This window comes from Etheostoma spectabile, chromosome 8 (genome assembly GCF_008692095.1).
Source record: "Etheostoma spectabile isolate EspeVRDwgs_2016 chromosome 8, UIUC_Espe_1.0, whole genome shotgun sequence".
NCBI lineage: Eukaryota > Metazoa > Chordata > Actinopteri > Perciformes > Percidae > Etheostoma > Etheostoma spectabile.
Genome location: NC_045740.1, coordinates 17,017,696 through 17,040,288, shown reverse-complemented (window position 1 = coordinate 17,040,288; position 22,593 = coordinate 17,017,696). Strand labels below are relative to the sequence as shown.

The 22,593-nt window shown below is 40.5% G+C and overlaps 1 protein-coding gene across 6 annotated transcripts in view; it reads right to left on the bottom strand.

The window, feature by feature from the left end:
* Positions 1 to 317: 317 nt before the first annotated feature.
* The window catches only part of LOC116693742 (suppressor of tumorigenicity 7 protein homolog), a 58,584-nt gene continuing 36,308 nt past the window's right edge, over positions 318 to 22,593 (bottom strand). For 3 of the 6 annotated variants that reach the window (XM_032522962.1, XM_032522966.1, XM_032522960.1), the window contains 14 exons: positions 19,163 to 19,245; positions 17,313 to 17,472; positions 12,326 to 12,380; positions 11,412 to 11,527; positions 10,838 to 10,913; positions 9,938 to 10,128; positions 9,748 to 9,845; positions 9,366 to 9,480; positions 8,683 to 8,755; positions 7,858 to 7,960; positions 6,694 to 6,844; positions 6,340 to 6,432; positions 3,731 to 3,873; positions 318 to 772 (listed from right to left, as the gene is read on the bottom strand). In XM_032522962.1, the coding sequence (XP_032378853.1) occupies positions 677 to 772; positions 3,731 to 3,873; positions 6,340 to 6,432; positions 6,694 to 6,844; positions 7,858 to 7,960; positions 8,683 to 8,755; positions 9,366 to 9,480; positions 9,748 to 9,845; positions 9,938 to 10,128; positions 10,838 to 10,913; positions 11,412 to 11,527; positions 12,326 to 12,380; positions 17,313 to 17,472; positions 19,163 to 19,245 (1,553 nt within the window). In that variant the 3' untranslated portion in view covers positions 318 to 676. The remainder of the gene's footprint in view (positions 773 to 3,730; positions 3,874 to 6,339; positions 6,433 to 6,693; positions 6,845 to 7,857; positions 7,961 to 8,682; positions 8,756 to 9,365; positions 9,481 to 9,747; positions 9,846 to 9,937; positions 10,129 to 10,837; positions 10,914 to 11,411; positions 11,528 to 12,325; positions 12,381 to 17,312; positions 17,473 to 19,162; positions 19,246 to 22,593) is intronic. The other 3 variants (XM_032522961.1, XM_032522964.1, XM_032522963.1) reach the window with 3 other exon arrangements.

Sequence of the window (22,593 nt, the reverse complement as noted above, 5' to 3'; positions counted from 1 at the left end):
TCAGAGTCAAGCAGCTTAGCTCATTGAATATTAATGAGAAATGGCACAAATCGAGTCTTCCTGCAGGCTTTCTATACAACCCTAGAATGGCTTGAAACAAGATAACCAAGGCATTGTTTCCACAAACAAATGTTAGAGTCCGTGGTAGAACTTCAGACATCACCACAAAGTAATGAAATATTTGTAACAGGACACCTTTACCTGAGCAGCGCTTGCTGTCGGCTGTATTCAGACTCCACTCTGGACGAAGGCCATTAAACTGCAGCGTTACAGCCGTCAAAACACAGCGGGAATCAAGATGGCGGGAAGAAGCCGGCTTGCAGCAATACACAAAAAGTCCTTTATTGTATTTTTTTGTCTTTTCACTTTTTTTAATGATGGCAATTGATCACCTCTTTTTGTACAACAAAAGAACAGCTTTAAATGATTCAAAACCCAAAAAATGCAAACAAATATCAATTAAAGTCAAAACCAATTGTGGATTCCATTGTTTGGCCTTTTTGTTTCATGCCTCCTCCCGTCGTCCTCAGTTTGGTTTGAACTCGCTAATCTTGGCACAAAGGTGCGTCAGTCCTGCCTAACGCAGCGTTCTGGGTTTCAGTCCAGCTGTGTCTGTCTGGATGGAGGTCGGCTCCTGGTCCTGGGTCTGATTCTGGTCCAGTCCGGTCAGTCTGGGTCAGATGCGGGTGAGTTGGTGCCAGAGGCTGGACGGCAGGATGCTCTCCACCTTCTCCATGATGAAGTTCAGAGGAGCAAACAGCGTGCTGAGGAACTACAGGGAGACAAAGAAAGAACAACAGTCACGCACTTAATATAAATATGTGTGTGTGTGTGTGTATATATATATATATACATACATACATGTGTGTATATATATATAGTTTTTTAGAGTCACAGATTAGATTTATTAGAATAAATGCATAACATCTTTAAATTGCCAATTTTGTCAAACAAAAATCCAAAAAGAAAAAAAAATCCTCACATTTAAGCAGCTGTAACCGGAGAATATTCAACAGTTTTCCTTGGAAAATCTTTGTTTTGGAAAACAGCTCGCAGACGGACCTTAAGAGGAGATTTCTTTCTGAAACCACTCTGAGCCAACATGAGACGAGATGTCCTGAAGGAGCTCAGGGTAGAGTCTTTAAAGTGACTGAGCTCACATAAAACCAGATCAAAGTCCCATCTGCTGATGAAGACAGTATGTGGATTGTTTTGTTCAATTGTTGATTCATTTTCTGTCAAATTAAACGATTATTCAACAAATCGTTTTATGGTTTAAAAATGTAACAAACACAATGCATCCGATTCTCCTCATTAAAGCAGGGATCGGCATCCTTTACTATCAAGAGTCATTTTTGGCCCTAAAAACAATTAGAGGAAATCTGTCAGAGGCCGCAAAACATATTTGAGCCTCATATTGAAGGTAACGTAGTCTATCATGTCTAAATTAGCCTAGCAACATTACTAAAAGGTCTAAATGAACATTTATTAACATAGTGATGGTTTCATAGTTCTGTCTTTGCGGATAGAACCATACGTCTTCTGAACTATCAGGTGTGTTTTTTAAGTCGAATAGATGAATGATAGTTTGAATAAATGCTTTGATATTTTATTGATGGACTCTTCCATGTATTGTTTGCCTTTCTATCTCCTGAACTACCATAAAACTAGCAGCAGCAGTGGACTTTGGAGATTCTGTACCTGACTGCTACTGTGAGTGCAGAACAGCTCGCGGCCAGGCCCCGTCCTCAGGTTGGTGTTATGGCAACAACCAGTGAATGGGGAACTGTTGGGTTTCTGTAAATAACATCAGAGTACGGTCTAGACCTGCTCTTTTATGAAATGAGATAACTGTTGTTGGGATTTAGCGCTATATAAACAAAATTGAAATGGAATGGGAGGTGAAGGAGAGCAGGGGTCGGGGGGAGATAGGGGCTCCCCCAGATCGACAGCGGGACATCGAGCTCCCCAGTTTGTCAGATGGAAGATAAAAGCCGTGAAGAGTCTCCTCTCCCCCTGCATGGATCTGCCTGCTAGTTTAAAAACACATCGCATTACATATCTCTGTTCCCGCGTCAAAGAGCACTTCAAAGTAAAGGTGTGTGTCCCGTGTGTTTGAACTGTGCGGGAGGGCGGGGGGGAGACCGTCCTGTAATCCAAAAAGTACTGATGCAGCGCTCCGATACACCAGATGAAGTGGATCAGGGTATCGGCCATGATGGGACCACCTTATGATCCACATTTCCCTTCAACCTGCAGGACGGAATATGTTTAGCGACCTTTCTGCTTTTGCCACCTTCGGGACAAAATGTCAGTGTTGCACACAATCTGTCTCCTAACGTAACAAGCTGATTACTACAGCATCAAGTTTGCTCCAAGCGAATTAACACACAATGCGCACAATTGTCACAAATCAAAGTCACTAATTCTCAGTTCCACAGCCAACCCTTGCCATAACTAGCCTTACCTAAAACAATCCCAGCTAGGTCCATCCAGCGAGGGATACAGATGTTAAACTGGAGACAGCCCTGGGACCAGGCTGGTACTCAGTGTTGGCTGATATTTAAACTGGGATTAGGAGAGAGAAAGTTGGATCGGTGCGTCCCTACCGAAAAGAAGATTCTTGTAACATAAAAATATAGATTTGGTCCTAATTTAGAAGTAAGTCAGAGCCAATTTAAATAATATATAGTGATTATATTAATACATTCTGCCATTTGTCAGGATCAATATGCAGCACACAGACACTAGGGTGTGTTTCTACATTATTATTTAATCTAGATGGGCAGAACTGTGCTGGGAGATGAGCTCACCCACATTCCAGGTGAGCAGCATTGCGCTGCAGGGAGGGGCGGTGGTGGTGGTGGGGGGGGGGTGGTCAGCGCCCTCCACTGGCTGCTATGAGTACAGCAGGGACGGCTGAAGACGACTTTTCAACCTCAGAAATGAATGCTCTAACAACTTCTAAACTCTTTAGCGCGGTTATCCGGGGGTGTGAGGCTGCAGGAAAACAGCGACTAAATGACTGAAAGACAAACAGTCTGGAAGGAGAGACGGCAGCAGCCCACCAGCTCACACCAACCAGCTGTTGGTGCTCCTAAGACCAGTACAAGAGCAAATTCAACAAATCTACTTCAAGGCTGTCAAGGTGGAGTGAAGAGGACCATTAAAATATATCTAAGTTCTGATAATTCAAATGTATAAAAATACAAACTTAAGATATGAAACTTAAAGTCCTTTGAACAAACTTTTTTTTTTTTAGGAGACTTTAGGAGACTTTTTTTTTTAAGGAGACTTTTTTTTTTTCCTTCTCAAAACGGCCATTATGAATGCCAATATCAATATATCGGGAAAAGCCTGATATCAGCTGATGATATCGGCCCGCCGATATATCGGTCGGGCTTGACGTGCAACCCGAGGGTGGCCCATAAAGGAAGGTCAGCGGTTTTAGATATATTATTCCATCCAGCAGATTTTATGGAAATGAGGCTATTAACTTTTAAGATCTCTGGTCGCCCACCAGAGGACAGGTTAGGAGGAAAATGTTGTCCCATAGAGAATGTCCGAGGGTCGACACCGTCCACAGCAACAGACTGAACTTTCATTAATTTTTGTTGAAATATTCTGCAGCAAAAATCAAAGTTCTGTATTTTTTTCTTTGCTGAAAACCCTCCAAACAAGTTACTCTGTGTGTGTGTGTGTGTGTGTGTGTGTGTGTGTGTGTACTCACAGCTTTAGCAAACACTCCCATGAGTTCAGGGAACTGGTGTGTGAGCAGAGCCAGCATGGCAGTGAAGGAGCAGAGACCGGCTGTGAAGAGGATGAAGAAGGGCAGCTCCTTCTTAGGGTAGACCGACACTTCGTGAAACACTGCTTCCACGTGGGACAAAAACACACACACACACACACACACACACACACACACACACACACACACACACACACACACACACACACACACACACACACACACACACACACACACACACACACACACAAAGTTAGTTTTATACATTTACTTCACATTCATACCACAGGTTGGTTAGTTTTTTTACCAATCCTTTATACAAAAACATGTATTAGTCTCTGTTTCTACCTTAAGGACACAAAGAAGGCCCTAAACTGGAAGTGAACTGACCATCCGACCCTTTACAGCGCCATATACAAGACATTCAAAAAGCCCAAATCCCCCAAAATTAACCAGTCAAGGAAAAGAGAAAGGCTTAGCCAGATTTACTTACACCGTAAATGTGAATTATGCCTCGGAATTAAATCTAAGGCGTCGATACAAACGTAGGTACGTGGAGACACAGACCTACGCCGGACCCTATGCCGGACCTTACACCAGACCCTACAGCGGACCCTTCGCCGGACCTTACACCAGACCCTACAGCGGACCCTTCGCCGGACCTTACGTCTTTCCGGCGTGTGAAACTGGTCGTTCTCTGTACTTAAATTTGGGGAAAAGAGGTACTTTTTGATGATCTGTTGGTTAATTTGTACTCAAGGTAGTGAAACACTACCACATTTTTGTGAGAATAGTACCATAGCCTCAGTAAAAAAATACAAAAAGTCTAAATTGAAGAAAATGACAGTGAATAAAAAAGGTAAACTTCAGGTTTTGATGCAACTTCACTGCAAAACTCTTCCTCTGTATGTCTGCAGACAGACATGTCTGATCAGGTTACTACATACAGTACAGCTCTATACAGGATCCAAACATACAGTCAGTATGAGAGCCACGCTGCTCCTGTATCAGAGGAAAAAAACTGCTATTGCTACAGTGTCATGTATGGGTCAGTCATGTTTAATGAGGCTGTTTCTAATTAGTTAAAACCGAATATTTGCAATTTTGTGTGTTAAAACAACTCCATTATTTAAATTCATTGAGGGTTTACAGTATCTGTACATACATCTACACACACACACACACACACACCCACACACACACACACACACACACCAGTGTATTGCTGCTGGTGGCTGGGAGCCAACTTAATCAAATGAAGGTTTGTGTGTGACGACAGACGAGCTGCTGAGCAGACAGCACGACGACACACACTCCACATCAGCTCTCTGTTAAGGAATTTGTCCCCTCATCACAATTATTAATGACTTTTAATAATCCACTCAGTTTTTGTGCCAGGCATTGAAATCAGCATCATTATTCTAAATGACAAGACCAAGTCCACATTATCGTCATAAATATGGACAAATAATCACACTTGGTCCTTAAAACGGTCAAATCAATGTGATATTGTTTCGGTATTACATTTCATTCTGTCTGTGTTCAGATACGTGCCATGCTGTCAACTCTCTGGCCAATCAGACAGAGAGCCCTTGCCGTTGGGCATCCACTGATTGGAATCTGCACACATGCGAGTCAGGTTTATTAGACTGATGCTGCCGCACTACTCTGCATGATTAAAGGAGGGAAGTGGGACAACAAGAGTGCAGACAGAAGTGTGGATGCCAGAGAGGAACTGGTGGCTGGAGCTGTGATGACAAGAAAGTGGTTTTACATTATTGTTTGGGGACTTTCTGAGTTAGTTAAAAGAGATTATCAGTAAAAAAAAAAATTAAGAAAACAGCAATCTAGCTAGCACTAGCTAACGTTAGCCAACTAACACTGGTTTGCTGGCTTCCACCATGCAGTTACGCTGCATCGCTTACAGAGAGTGAGCTGAACAGCGGGCTGGGTCTAACATTAGCGGTCTGCTGACCCGCTGCCAATGGGTCTATCGTTAGCGGTCAGCTGACACACTACCGCCACCGCCGGGTCTAATGTTAGCGGTCTGCTGCCCTGGATTGTGGGGAAAAAAATGTATTTGTTTCAAATTGGTAACATAGACGTAATGAGTGGCACATGACGTGAAGTAACATGGCATTTTATTTTGTTGGAGTTTTAATTTGCCCAGTGGGGCTAGTAAATTTCTCTTCCACTTGCTCTACAAAAAATCCACTTGACAAGCCTTAATGTCGAGCCGTGTCTCTTTCTTTGTGTTGCCGTTCTAACCTCCGGTGGATTTCTGAGGACTGTGGTTAACTGCTCCTCAGATCTCTGCAGGGTAAATCCAGACAGCAACGGAGTACCCTTTAATTACGTTTTAATTATCACAATAATATTATATATTGTTATATATTGTAATATTGTTATCGCGATCTTCAACGTTATTGTGTATTTCCGTCATATCATGCAGCCCTATGTAAGACTGGAGAATTTCAAGCGCTACATCTTTTTTTTTTTTACTGACTAATCAGATCATGTTTTTTGCGTCACGCTGTATAAATGCTTGTAGTGTGCATGTAAAAATGTGTGTGTGTCAGGGCGTCTCTTACTGGGTAGCAGCTCTCTGTCGGCCGTCTCTGTGCAGATGGGATAGGGGTAAAACAGGTGACCCTTCTCTAGAGGATATGGGATCATTCTGAACGCTACAAACACACAAACAGAGAGTTTTATCAAAGGGTTGGAGACAGCTGAGTAATGGTTACCAGTGAATAGAGAGAGAATGTGTGTGGTAACTGAGAGAGAGAGTGAGTGAGTGTGTGTGTAATGTGTGAGTGAGTGAGAGAGAGAGTGTGTGTGAGAGAGAGAGAGAGTGTGTGTGAGTGAGAGAGAGATAGTGAGAGTGAGTGTGAGTGAGAGTGAGAGTAAGTGAGAGTGAGAGAGTGTGTGTGTGTGTGTGTACTCACTGCCCTCCCAGGTGCAGTGCAGCAGGTTGAGCGCCCCCTCTACCCTTTTCCAGTGCTGCAGGTGGAAGAAGGCGTAGGCTATGGCCTCGCTGTCCCCTCTCTTCAGGATGTGTTCTGGAGGAAGAATCAGACTCTTCATCTCCAGGAGATACTGAGGAGGAGGAGAACAAAGGCATGAAGAACAGGACAGAGACACGCCAGTCGGATCAATCAGAATTTGACACACGACAAAAAAAACGGCAAATGAAGTTTAGCTGAGTGTAGAAAAGACAACCGCTGATAACCTAACTACACCCTAATTAATCCAACACTGTACCCACAGCAGCTGTCTTTGAAACAATTGAGTCAGACTTCAGCTCATAATCTGCAAACTCTAAAAACTGGAAATCTAAAGGTTCTCATCCCTTACCAGTGTTAATACAACAGTGTATAATGAGTTTGTTGTGTACAGGTTTTACAGCCACCATCAGACTACTCCTCCTAACAATGTAGCTTCTGTTGTACTGAGCTTTTTTATGCTTTTCTGAGTTTTGTGCACTACTCCTGAATGCATCACTCCTGAATCATTTCTCCCACCATTAGCTAAAGCCTTAACCATACTGTACATCAGCACGTATGTTATTATCAGCTCATATTATCACTCATATATCAAGTTCAACTTCTTTATTTATGAGCACAACAATTACAGAAAAGCAGCCGTGCAGAGAATCTTAAGTCTCAGGCTCCCTCTAACAATGCCAATTATACAAGTATAATACAAAAAAAAAATAGGGAATGTAAACATAAAATAGTGCAAGTCACAATGAGCGATGTAATATAACATGTATAAAATATAAACTAAACTACTGTAGTAAAGTATTTATATCGGCGTATGATTCAGCCAATAAGTAACAAGAAATTTCAGTACAGAAATGCCAGAGATCTGTTTGATCACTTTGTGTGTCTGTTACATACTGGACAATGTCCAGCCCAGTATGATTATTGTATCTTAATGTAATCAAATGTATCTTTATCAAAAATAATTGATTATTTTTATTTTATTTTTAATTTAAAAAAAAGAAGAAGAAAAAAAAAAGCAGTAGCTGTGTGGCAACCGGGTAATCGTGTGTGTGTGTGTGTGTGTGTGTGTGTGTGTGTGTGTGTGTGTGTGTGTGTGTGTCTCACTTTGGGGACGTGAGGGTTGAACTCCACCGCTCTGTGGATGGCTTCCACTGCGTTCATCTCTGCTGTGCTTAGCCCTCGCCTAGATGCTGCTTCTGGAGAAAATCTGCACACAGACACACAGACACACAGACACACACACACAGACACAGACACACACCTGTCAGCAATCTCATTGGGATTGCACATCATATATGATCAAAGTGATTTTGAAAACAACTCCCACGGATAATAAGGACGTTGAAATCCAGCAGAGCGACTAGCTGCTCTGTGGAACAACATCTCCTAAATCCCTAGTGTGTAAAAGAGTGTCTGTTTCTCAAAAAAGAGACTTAATAGATGAACATACATGTGAGAGCCAGAGCAGCAGAATACTCTAGTAGATTGCCAACATATGCTTATTTTGTTTTGTTTCAGGGTGTATTTTTCATGTAAGATTATAGAATTAACAGTTATACAACCAATTTTGACAATACAATTACCATTAAAAATTAACAAAAAGATGAAGCATTAAAAAGTAATATCAATAATCTGTGTGCAGATAAATGGGCAAAGAAAAAGGCTATTTCTATGGTTTTATCTGTGCACCACCATTATGTTTTACAGTCATAAATAACCCAGAACTTCTGGGTGAGTGGAGACCAAAACACTCACAGTAACCCTGATCTACCCTCCAGGCAGCCCTGTACCAAAGAGAAAAATATAACTGCTACACCAGCACTCAGCCCTGTTCTCTCATTCACACTGAACACTTCCCCGGGCCATTTTCAGCTCTATTTTAAACTCTTAAAAAGTTGAGCATTGTAGACGATGAAAAGCGATACTCACTTGTCCGATACCGCCCTGGCTTTGAGCAAGGCTGCTGTGTAGCATATTGTTGCAGATTTGGGTAAGCTAATATCTGTGGAGACATAAACCAGACATGGACGGAGACGTGTTTAGCAGACGTTAACATAGCAGACGGTTGGAATTACAGGTGCTGCGTTTAAGAAGCCGCCCAGAGGAGTTTGTGAATGAAGATAATGAGTTTGGATGTCATAGCTTTGGGGTTGTTTTGCTGTCAAGTTTTTTTTTTTTTCCACTCATCCAACAGTTAAGTGTGATCTGCCTTTTTTCACTGATATAAACATGACTCCAACACTCCGGCTGAGATATTGTATGGAGCATTAAGATGGATGAATAAAACATACTGTAACAGCTTTACCAGTGTGGAAACACCTGTTGTGTTAAAATGCATCCTGAAACACCAATGTTGCATGTCTATATGTAGGTGGGTGTACAGTTAAGTGACGGATGTACTTTTTACATTTACAAAATCACTTGAGTGATTATGTGCAGTTTTACAAAGTAAATCCAGGACATTTCAAACATTTGTTAGGTCAATGTAATTGGATTGTAAGCAGTTTTTTTCTGCCAAACTAACTTAATTTAAGTTAGAAAACAACATGTCTGCCTTACTACATTTGTTTCTCAGTTACAAAACAAAACAAAACAATGTTTGAGTCCCTCACCGTCGTACTTGGCCAATACGGCCTGGACGTCGGCGTAGTTCTGGAGCTCTAGTAGTGACTCCAGCAGGTTCTCATGGATGTTGAACATACTGAGGAGAGGGAACTCCTTCATTAACTGGAAAACACACAACTGTTGTTACATGTAATACCGGACAGGGGGCGACACATGCACAGTCAGCAGACAAGAGCTTTTGGGCATTTTTCAGCTTTAAGCAGTTACAGTACACTGTCACTACTTGTTATACTTGTTTTACTACTGTTATACTTCATCAATCAAAGAACACGTGTGTGTGTGTGTGTGTGTGTGTGTGTGTGTGTGTGTGTGTGTGTGTGTGTGTGTGTGTGTGTGTGTGTGTGGGGTGCTAGCAGGCTGTGTACTTACATCTCTCATCATTTTAACTGCTTCTCGTGTTCGGCCCAGCTTTCTGGAGCACATGGCCAGTCTTCTTTTTATGTACACCAATACATTGGTGTCTCTTCCTGGTGGAGGCACATAATGTACACATACAGATCACTTTTACTGTCCACTGTTGTCCATAGACTGAAATCTGAAGCAGGATGTTTCCACTCACTGTGCTGGGCTTCATACTGTGTACCGTGATGTTGGAGCTGTTGGCTGCGGCGATAGCAGCCCTCTCCAGCTTTTAGCGCCTGTTTGAACAATCGTTCAGCCTCCATGATGGTTGTAGCTTCTTCCTCTGCTAACAGGATGTATGCTGTTGCACAACTACAGGAGGAGAGGAGAGGAGGAGAGGACCGGGATCTGTTAACCAGGAAATTACAAACTAACTTATTATCTTATTCCAATAGAGTCAGTCATTCATTTACCAACCAAATAAAAACACAGGGCATCCTTCTTTGTCTACACAGCGGGGCATCTCTGGGCGATAAAACGCAATTTTACGACTTGTGTATTTGTAAGCAGCATCTGACAGAGCACTGATCAAAGAGGTTTTCCTCCGAGACAACCTGCTGTCACGGCCTTGATATGAGCTGAAAGCAACATACGACACAATTCCTCTGCAGTGCTCCTGTAGTTACAGATGCTCCTAAAAATAAACCTACGCTGCCATGAAAACAAGTTATCTTCCCCTATGAATGATGCAGGCACCCAAGGGCCAATCTGGGATGAGATGCATCATCCCTCCCACCAACAAAACCCGCACTTTCCAATCTTTCAAGATAGATCCCATTGAAGTCTACTGACCTTAAAGAAACAGTGCTTATTATCATTGTGGATTTATAGATGAAATCAAGGTTGTGATATAGCTTTTGCTGGGATTTTATAGATTAAAATAAGAAGTTAACCCCACCAACAGGTCCCGACATAAATCTGAGGGGGTCAGCGAATAATTAAAAAGAAAAAAAAAGAAGAAAAAAATGCATTTAATACAACTATGTTTATTTTGTCTGGCTTTGCTTTAAGTTTTTCTTTTGGGACACAAAGAAAATAAACAGGGAGGTCGACTCACTCTTCGAGCTCCAGAGCTTCATGTGCTGCAGAGATGCGAGCCTGTGGGTTTCTCTCTCTCCATGCCTTCTGCATAACTGCCACCAAACAAACACACACAAAGAATCATATTTAAGATGTCAGAGGGGTCATATTACCATCGGTGGACATCACGACAAAGAAATCAAGACACACAGAGCTTTTCATCAGCAACACGAATACTCATGTAAGTCCAGCCGGCTCCTTTATTACAGACATTTTTTTATTTAACTTTTAAATAACAATTTTGTCTTTGACCACTAGCCTCAACATTACAACAATGGGAGTGTGATGATAAAACTTGAGCCGTCTAAGTCTAGTTCTTACAATTCATGTAAAAAAAAAATAATTAATGCAATAATTAAGATCAATGTAAATGATGGAATAGCAACATTAGAATGTGCTACCAAATTTGGCTTTTATGGCCAAAATGTTTTCTAAAAAGTAGCCAGCTAAGGGTGTCCATGGGCTACTTGTTCCCACTGTGTGGTTACTCCATATCATTGTGGAATGCACTGGATACATGTACTGTATTGTATATGCATGTGTTTGCTTACTGGCATCAGCAGGCCGGAGGTGGTCTGAGTCACAAGTAAAGAAGGTCTGATGATCTTGTGCCGACAGGTTCATATCATAGTATGTCAGCGGCTCTCGACCTGTTACCCACGTATATCTGGAAACAAGCACAAAGTCACATGTATTATTACCGAGTGTGAGAAAGAGAGAATAAAAGACCTGTGCTGTACTTGCTCTGATGTTAGATGTTCTGATGACGGTACATGAGTCATAGGTTGGACATACTTAATGGGTATTGCACTTCAGTGAGATTGGCCAAAGTTAATCTTTGGAGCTTAGGTAGGTAGAGTAAATGACAGGATAAGTACAGCACAAGAAGTGGAAAAGTGGAGCATGACTCAATAGGAGGAACAAGAGCAAGACAACAAGAGAATAAAGGAGACAACGAGAGAATAAAGGAGACAACGAGAGAATAAAGGAGACAACGAGAGAATAAAGGAGACAACGAGAGAATAAAGGAAGATTGACATGAGAACAAATCAAACGGGTTGCCCCTTTTGAAGGACAGATAAATCTGAGAGAGGGAGGACAGATAAAAAGAAGCACAAAGACAAAAAGGTCAAGTGAGGAGTTGATAAGGAATGAAAAGACAAGATAGGTCAGAAGAGAAAATAAATGAAACATGAGGAAACGGAGGAGAGCGAGAACGAATTTACTTTAATTGAGTTTGAAAACGCCAAACAGATGACAAAGTGTGAGATGAAAGAAGATTAAGAGAAGGAAAAGGAATACTGTATCATAGATAACAGATAAGGAAAACAGAAAATATGGCAGGAGAGTGAACACAAAAAGAGATTGATTAGGAAAACAAACGAGAGACAAGACAGAAAAAAGAGGGAGACCGACAAAGGCGGCCAGAGCTCCAGAGGGTTTTCAGATGCAGGTAGTCACTCACCGGTTATATTCGGCTCCACGAAATAAATTCAGCGGATTTCTCCATACTTTACATTCTGCAAAAGGGAGACGGAGAGGGAGAGAGAGAGAGAGAGAGAGAGAGAGAGAGAGAGAGAGAGAGAGAGAGAGAGAGAGAGAGAAAACAACACCGGTGATGAGTGTCAAGGGTAAAGTCGACACTGAGCCTCCTCGGCACATTTCAAAGGGCTCGACTATGCATCCTGCCAACTGTCCTGCAGCTGCCCGACTGGCAGTCGACCTCTTTGACAGCACAGCTGACAGGGAAAAGGCCTTAAAACTCCTCAATGACCAAACATGCTTCTACACAATCTCTCACTGCTTTCAGAAAACAGTCACAAGCCCGTGTTTTGGCTCATGGCATGAACAGATGAATGTAGGATACAGGATTTAACAATATGGGGTTTTGAAATGTTGATATTACACTTTTGGAGGTATGGTGAATTTCCTAAGACAGGGAAACTGTACGATGTGTTCTGAGGCTGTGGAGGAGCGGAGGAAACCCCTGATGGTGTAATCTGGGTTGCCAGCTTTGACTTGGTGAACATTACAGAAAACCTGCAATAGGTGTAAAGACCTGAATGTTGGGGGAATGTTGTTCCCCTACTGGGAAGGATGGATTTGAGGAAATACTGATGCATTGTGGGAATTGCAGGATCCAGCATTTTAACTTGGAACTTAATGTCAGATGCCTCTGCTACAATGATTTAGATCTTTCTTTATTCTTTTGTCTCTCGCAAGACCCCAAACTTCATGGAAGTGCAGTACAAAATTGCTGAATTACCCCTTTAATAATGAGTATTAGGGGTGCTAACTAATGATAACGATCTATTTATTATTTTTTCATCTATAAAGCACACAAACCACACAAAACAAATGCTGGCGCTGCTCCATAAACCGTAAGAATAGATCAACTATTAATAAGATATTGGCATACTTGCTGATTCATAGCTCAAAGTGACTATATATTTAGCAGCAAAATGGTTTTGATATAAATTCTATAAAAACCAATACATAAGTTAAAACAAGTGTGAAAGCCTCTCCCATGACTACACATTAGAATCAATGCTTTCATCGCCTTCAGCGGGCCAGTGGGGTTTTGTTGCAATACAGCTAAAAATTGCTTTGACATTTTACAACATTTTGGCTTTTTAGTTCTCCTTTCTGAAGTTAACACAGCAGAACCAAACTGCAGGGCTCTGGATTACTGCAACAGTGACCTGTGAAGGGATGAGGTCTAGAGTGGAGAAGCTAAAGAGAGCAGGGACTCCGAGCCAGCCCTATTTGTAGCACTTAAATATATATATATATATAGATGGTGTTCATGATGACCAGCAGCAGCAACAAAAACATGTTTCAAAACATCACAAAATAGTGAAAAATGCCCATGAACATCCTTTGGTGACATCATACTGCTTGTTTTGTCTGATCAACAGTCAAAACATCTCACAAATATTAAAATTACAATTATTTAAAACAGAGAAAAATGCAGCCAATCACCAAATATGAGAGGCTGGAGCCAGCAAATATTTGCTATTTAGCCTTAAAAAATGATTTTGCATTTTCTACTAATCAATTCCTTACTTCAGCACTGGCCACTATCTTTAAATCTAACCACACAGTGTCTTAATCAAACAAGGATACACAATGTTTTACTCTATAAAGAGTAGAAAAGCCACTAAATAACACTTCCAACAGAAATAATAAATCCCACCAACAAAAATTAAGAACGGTTTCACAAAGATGTCTGAATTCATGCTATACTACATTCTTTCATTTCAAGAGCAGACCTATTAACCAATCAATCTAGTGACTGCACCTGCTGTAACAAAGAAAAAAAGAACGTGCTCCACCCTGTAACTCTGGTTTCAATAGAGGGATTTACGCCGAGGAGATTATTTGCCAAAAAACTGAGGATTAGTACAGTTAAAGTAATTAGACTGCCTTTCTTTTCCCAATCACGGCTTGTTGATATAATACAACACACATAATCCTATTTAATTCAAAGTTGTTTGGCTGAATATAAAAGCCGGCTGCGTCATGCCTCCACAAACCGTTCAACAACAGGAGCCTTTGGAGGAAACGTGCAGAGATTGTACTGATTAAATGAGGTTACACTAGGGGTGGGAACCGCCAGACGCCCCACAATACAATATCATCCCAATACTTACACTACCGGTCAAAAGTTTGGGGTCACTTAGAAATTTCCATTGCACTCCATTATAGACAGAATCCCAGCTGAGATCAGTTGCCTTGTTTTTTTAACCAGGGCAGCAGTTTTTAGATTACATTATGTGCTTACAAAATTGCATAAGGGTTGTCCAATGTTTTCTTAGTTAGTTTTTTTAAATGATGATGAACATTGGATGAATGGTTGCTGATAATGGGCAATGTAGATATTGCATTAAAGATCAGCCCCCCCACTCAGATCAGCTGCTATCCTGTCTATAATGGAGTGAAATGGAAATTTGTAAGTGAACCCAAACTTTTGACCGGTAGTGTATGTCACGACACAATATTATTCAGGTTTTAACATATTGCAATATTCTGCGATATATTGTAATGTATTACCTTTTTTTTTTTTTTTTACCAATTTCAAATGTCGTCCACAAAAGGAAACTTTGTCAACATTTGTTTTATCTAAAAGATATGTTTCTCTGTTGCTTCATCTCACTTAAGTTTTATTGTTGCAAAGTGGGATTGTCAAGCAGACAAACTAGCCAACACATATATATAATATATAATAAAAGAACGATACTTAGCGTCTGTGTATCGATACAGTAATGCCACGGAAGATATCGCAATACTACGCTGTATAAATTTCTTCCCCCACCCCTAGGTTATACATCCTTAGCATTTCAACTTTAAACTTGCATTGCATCTTCAGCTTGCTGCTAAAACAAATTTTTTCATTACATAATTCAAATGCTGCTGTAAAAAAGCAGACTGTGACTCTTAAGGAATGCTGTATTATGGATTCATGTGTAGGATAAATGTTTTCCTGTATTATTCGCAATGGAACCAAAGGAATTATGCAGCACTGAGAAATGTCCTCTTTTGAAATGAATGAATTTCCATGGGAGAGCAAATATACATATGACGGGTTAACCACGATCAAAGCATCACTGATGTCGAACGAAAGCTATGCAGAGCTCGCCCTGAGTGACTGTGGAGGATATTGCTACACAGACTTCAATTTCTAAGATCTCGTCTACTGTAGCTTGACAAGTTCAACGTTAGTCCCTCAAGAGGCAGAGTATGGATTGCCTAGCCCTGTAAATCTCGTCTCACAAACACACTTAAATCAGAACAGAAGGCTTATTCTGTTTTACCATGTCATGATTATATACTTGATTTTACTAGTCTTTTTATTCCTTTTGTTGTAATGGGTAGAAAAGGGATCAGGTGAGATACTACAACTCATTCATGATCAAAAATGTTAAAAAACTATTTTAAAAAGGTATGCACTTTAAATATTCTACAGGTTGTATTCAGTATAAATCTTACTAACACTGTATGTTTGGGAATGTATGCACTTACTATACAGCTCAAAAGCTGCAAACATGTTTGAGAATGTGTCTTATAAAGAAAATATTCAATTCTAGTGTTTGTAAAGTCGTATTCATTAGTTTTAATCTGAGATTCTGAAGCAGCCAGCAGAGGGATGTGTCCTTTTACAAACAAATGCTGGAGCTGCACCATGAACAGTAAGAATAGATCAACTATTCGTAAGATATTGGCATACTTTATAATTCATAGCTCAGAGTGGGAAATTCAAACCAAACAAACAAACCTACGAGCTCAGAGAGGCAGTCTCTAATTAAATGTCAGGGTGGCAGTTTTGCATTTAAGTGTTAACAGATGTCTATATATAATGGTTTTGATATAAATTCTATAAAAAAAACAATACATAAGTTAAAACAAGTGTGAAAGCCTCTCCCAAAACTACACATTAGAATCAATGCTTTCATTGCTTTCAGTGGGCCAGTGGGGTTTTGTTGCAGTACAGCTAAAAAAAAAATTGCTTTGACATTTTACAACATTTTGGCTTTTTAGTTCTCCTTTCTGAAGTTAACACAGCAGAACCAAACTGCAAGGCTCTGGATTACTGCAACAGTGACCTGTGAAGGGATGAGGTCTAGAGTGGAGACGCTAAAGAGAGCAGGGACTCCGAGCCAGCCCTATTTGTAGCACTTAAATATATAGATGACCACCATAACATTTAATCAATCTTTCCATTTGTGTTGTGTGTGTGTATGTATACATATACATATATATATACACACACACACACACACACATGTATATATATATATATATATATATATATGGTGGTAATGACATGCACCAATGGGCTACAAGTCGTAGTTGAACCCGAGCCCGCTGAGTCGAGGAGTAAACTTCTACAAACCTCCTTTACAAAAATGGGATCAAGGTAAAATAGCAGTAACAAAGTTTTTTTCCAAAATGTCCATGAAAAGCCTTTGGTGACATCATATTGCTTGTTTTGTCTGACCAGATTTATCACATATGGCATTTTTCCATTACATGGTACGTGCTCGAATCACCTCGACTCATTTTTTTTGGTTTTCCATTATAAAAAAAGTCCCTGGCAACTGCCAACAGGTACTTTTTTATAGTATCGGCAGAGTGGAGCCAACCCGATTTAGAGCAGATAAAGTACCATGGAAATGGGATCGAAAAACACCAATAGAAGCATACTTTGTAATCACCTGGTACATGACTTGCTGGTCAAATGTGTGGCAAACTTGTGTGTAAATGAACATGATTTCACTAAAGTGTACCCTGTTGTGAGTGATGAGAAAATGTTCATTATGATGTGGAACAACAAAACAGAGCCGAAGTTCTAATACGCTTTGACAACACTGCTGTTAGAATCAGCTGCTGTCCTGTTTTTGTACTGATGCTGCATACAGCACTATGAGCTGGATATTCCTATCAGCTCTTACCAGAAACACTTTGTCGATTGGAATCGGCCTCTCCATTACTGGTGTTGGAGTTGCTGGGGGAGCTGCTGTCCACACCGCCCAGCAGGGGGCGCAGGTGGCTCACAGACACCTGCTCTATGAAGGAGGTCCCATATTTCCTGAAATACCACCACTCAAATATCTGGAAGAGAGAGAGAATCTTTGATTGAACTGTTCTTATGACTTTCATTCAATAAAAACCACACGGCTGTTGGGCTGCTCAGTTATGGAAAAAAATCATTATCACTGATTCACACATTATTTTTGGTCATAGGGAAATCACGATTATTTAAAACGATTACTCATTGACTTGGGAAATATGTTACATTTATTGACTTAACTTAACACTGAAAACACCTTGAACTGTGAAATTCCCCTCTATACATTTCCAGTTGAACTTTTTGAATTCCCCTTAAGAACACAAGACAAAATGAGATTTACGTTGCTTGTTTTGCTCTGGTGGAGCTGTTCAGCGGCAAACAGCAGAAGACTGTGACTTTAAATACTAGGCGAGAATGTTGCTCAAAGAATATAGGAAAAAAGACAAAGTAAGGTTTGAAATCTTCTGCTACAGGAACCATTCATGTAAAGTTTTGATCACTGAATGTGTGAAAAACATCCAGAATGCTGATGAGAGCAGCATTTTATTAAATGTAGCCTACAGACTGCCACCTGGCAAAGCTGTTATACGGTCAGCCTCTGCTTGAGGGTGGAAGTGATATTTGAGGTGACTTATATCAAACTAACTAACTGGGACAAAAAGATCCATTCCAAGTACGGAGAAAATGACAAGTTTCGCTCATACAAAACCAATTCCTTTCCATTTTTTTTTATTCATTTCATTTTTCTCACAGAGCATGTGCAAAGCTCGACACCTTTTCCTAAGCAGCCTACGTATATTGGCAAATAGCCCGCAGGGAAGAGAGTGAGTTAATTACGAGAGAAGCTGTTTTAAAATCCAGACCAACCACTGTTGCACAGTTGGCTGTCTCTGTGAGGAACTTGAAAGAGAGATAAAACTAGCATAAATAGGAAAGGCCTTGCCAACAGTTTCATTATATTGCTTCCCTGCTTTGATGACATTTGTCACATCTTCATTTATTCTAATTGTTTTTGAACACTGACACCTAAACATTTTAACATTAGTTTCCTTCCCTGGAGAAGTGGGGAAAGGTTCAATATGCAGGTCAACAACTTGGAACCACTAGTAACCAGTTAGCTGAGTGTTTAATGCACAGAGATGGAGGGCTCTATTTATATCTTTATCCACATCCCACACCAAAAAAAAAACCCTAAAATGTGTTCTCAGTACTTTGAAAAGCACTAAAAGCATTGAAAGTGTGTTGCATGGTGTCGTGATACGTCAGAAGGCAATGCCAGAGGCTGCCATTATTTAGCAGAAGGACCAAATGAGTATAGATGTTCTCTCTCTTCAGCTCCTGGCCTCTGAACCTGTGATTATAGACCTGACAAATTACATCCAGGCTCATAAAGTCACCTAGGGAGCCACCGCTGAAAATTAATTTTCTCTTTTAAACATTATGAATGAGAATGTCAGGTAAGAGTGCACAGTCATCAACCTCAAGGTTTACATTTAGCTTATTCCCCGGAACAATGTGCAACACTTACGCACTGAAGGTAACAGCAAAGAGTCACACCCCCAGTATTTAAGTATTGTAAAGTGCCATCGGAGAACACCTGTTTTCAACAGGTCATATCTGTGCTTCGTGAGAAAATAGATACCAAACTGATTATTAACATCATAATACATTTCAAAACTAGTACCAGCTTCAGTGTCATTAGATAAAGATAGAAAAACAAGTGTTTCTTACCAATATGAGTCCAGATATGAGGGAGGAAGTGCCTGTCAGAGCCACGTAAAACTTGGGTGTCAGGGTGTTGAGAAACATGCTTACTGTAGAGGAGACACAAAAAGAAGAAAAGATAGATGGGTTTGAGCTTAATATTAGATACTAGAAAATATCTTATCTACCAAAAAGAGCATATGTCTGAAGATATATTAGAAGAATCATATGCTGTATGTCCATATAAAACTAGGTTATGTCTACACAGAAGAAGACAGCACGAAAAACATCAAAAAGACTCAGAGATTCAAGGACATTTGTGATTACATTATAACACATTGTAAACGTTTTGTGCTAAAAGACGGCATCCACATGCAGGGTTTAGCATTTCCCACAGAGCCCTGCTGCTCAGACGTGAAATTACACAGCACCAGGGGACCAGGGTAAGCCCTAGTCCATGCAGGATGAAGATACACAGTGGTGGGGAAAAACAGAGAGGAAATTCAGCTTGCCTAGCCACTGAAATAAATCTATTCACAAGCAATTTACAAAATATTGCCCTGGAAACACAGCATATGGTGTGGAATAAATGCTATCTAGACGGTGTCTAAATGGCTGCAGAGAGGCTGATAGAGTAGAAACAGTAGTCAATTTACCAGCATTTGACTTTTGTAGTTGTGTAGCTGGTAGTAATTTTCTGAGCCTAGCTATTATCAGCTCAGCAAACAGCCTTTAACTCTGGCTACTGCAGCGAGAAAGAAGCTACAGATTGACTGCTACTAATACTCTAATCAGTACAAGTCTCCTCGTTGACTTTGAAATGTGATAGAATGTACTTTTAAAAATGCAGTTAAGTATTATAGGTTCAACGTAACAAAACCAAAACATTGCATTCCAAATGCCAAACCAGCTCTCATCGCCATTCAGTCCATTGACATTTAAGTCAGGTTTTTAAACAATTTATTCTCTAGTGCCAGTTATAGCAGATCCTGTGAACTGGAGAATTACAACTTCAGAGTCAATGATCCATATTAAATCAGGTCTAGCAGCATAGACTGATCCATACATCTCCTGAAACACCAGCTTCCACCATAGCAATGCTACATTTTGGCCAATTGTTCTAGTTTGTGTAGCAGATTATTTGGATACTGCCCTGTGTTACTGTGGACTGCATTTAGAGTTAATATCGCATGTTAGTTCCCTGCCCTGAGTGTTGGAAGGAATGAGTATTACCAAGTTGTTTTTTAGCTGTAATACTTTTGACAATATTATGCTTTTAGGATAAAGCAACAAACAGTGCCACTGAGTCCTTCTCTGACATCTGTTTTTATTTTTTTTTATTTTACAAACATGTGTTGTGTTTATATTATAATAACCTGAATATTTCCCAGCCATGTTTACCAGGCTATTTTATGAGCTCATTTTGAAATGATAGTAAAATTTTTGACAGCGTAAGAACGCAGCACTCGTTATAACGTTAGGGAATGTTCTCTAAAGGTTATAACGTTAGGGGAACGTTCTCTAAAGGTTATAACGTCAGGGGAACGTTCTCTAAAGGTTGCAACGTCAGGGGAACGTTTTCTAAAGGTTATAACGTCAGGGGAACGTTCTCTAAAGGTTGCAACGTCAGGGGAACGTTTTCTAAAGGTTATAACGTCAGGGGAACGTTAGGGGAACGTTCTCTAAAGGTTGCAACGTCAGGGGAACGTTCTCTAAAGGTTATAACGTCAGGGGAACGTCAGGGGAACGTTAGGGGAACGTTCTCTATTGTCAGGGGAACGTTAGGGGAACGTTCTCTAAAGGTTGCAACGTCAGGGGAACGTTCTCTAAAGGTTATAACGTCAGGAGAATGTTAGGGGAACGTTCTCTAAAGGTTGCAACGTCAGGGGAACGTTCTCTAAAGGTTATAACGTCAGGGGAATGTTAGGGGAATGTTCTCTAAAGGTTATAACGTCAGGGGAATGTTAGGGGAACGTTCTCTAAAGGTTATAACGTCAGGGGAACGTTAGGGGAACGTTCTCTAAAGGTTGCAACGTCAGGGGAACGTTCTCTAAAGGTTATAACGTCAGGGGAATGTTAGGGGAATGTTCTCTAAAGGTTATAACGTCAGGGGAACGTTCTCTAAAGGTTATAATGTCAGGGGAACATTTTCTAAAGGTTATAACGCTAAGGGAACGTTCTGAGAATGATCGATGTAACCAAAAACTAATGTTCCCAGAACGTTAAGGAAACTTTCTGATCCACAAAAACGCAACCAAAATACAACCAAACCTAACCTTCAGGGAACATTCCCGCAACCAAAAACGAACGTTCCCAGAACGTTCTGGGAATCAAAAATTGTTAGCTGGGCGTACGCTACTATTACTAGCTACCTCCCGGCGAAAGAGGGGAGAGTGGACAGCAGCTCCGGTCAATCCACTTGCCCAATGTGGAACCCTGGGTCATGTTAAGCTGGATGCAGGTTAAGGAAGTGCATCCTTTGATAAACTGATAAATCACAGAAATCTGAGATCGAAGGAAAAAATAGGCCGGCTTAAGTGACTAAGGATTGACGCATATAAGAAATGAACTGTTGAGAGAGATTGGCAGCTCAGAGTATATTTGCAGTCCATCTGGCCAAACGATTTATTCATGTTTTTACTCCCAAATAAGCTATTTAGATAATGATTAAACTGTCTAATTGCTTGAATGGTTGACCTGTACATTCAGTGTGTAGTAAATCTCGTTAAAGGGGTTGTAGGGGAATGGCAGCCAAAAAGAATGGGTATAATGTGTATTAATAATAAAAAGGGACATTCAATAATCATTCAACAATCTTTGGTGGTCTGCCAAAATGCCCCATCTTTTCAGCTGGAGGGTACAGGTGGATATCAGTGCCTGATCCGTACCGCCTGTCAGATCCATTCTGAGCATGCGCATAATTGTGTAATAGAAAAAGTCCAACAATTTCATATGATCATGTGATTTGTACCACGTACCATGCGTTGAAATACTCGATGGCCGAGCATCACAACTGGCAATATATTTTTGCAGGCTACACTTTTTTGTAGTTCACAAAGTGTCTTTTTTTATAAAAGATATTTAAATTTAAGACTTATTGTCACTGATCCAAAACGGCGTAGCGACGTCTGTGTACTACACATAGGCGACATTGTTATTAATCGCTCGACATGTAACGTGGGGATTTTTTGTAAATGTACTTTACGCTAAGCTATTAATTATAAGGTGTTTATGTGGTGGCCAATCCAAAAAAATAAAGGAGTTGTGACATGGTAAATCAACATACATCGTTTTGGTTACATGTGGAATGAATGAGTTTTTCTCTAGTCCCCCCTTTGTGATTGATTGCTATATCACGTAACCTATCACATTTATAAAAGGAGCAGGACCAAATGGCGATACCGATACTGGTATGGTACTGGCTTTGAAATCTTCGTTTGCACGTTTGCATGTAAACT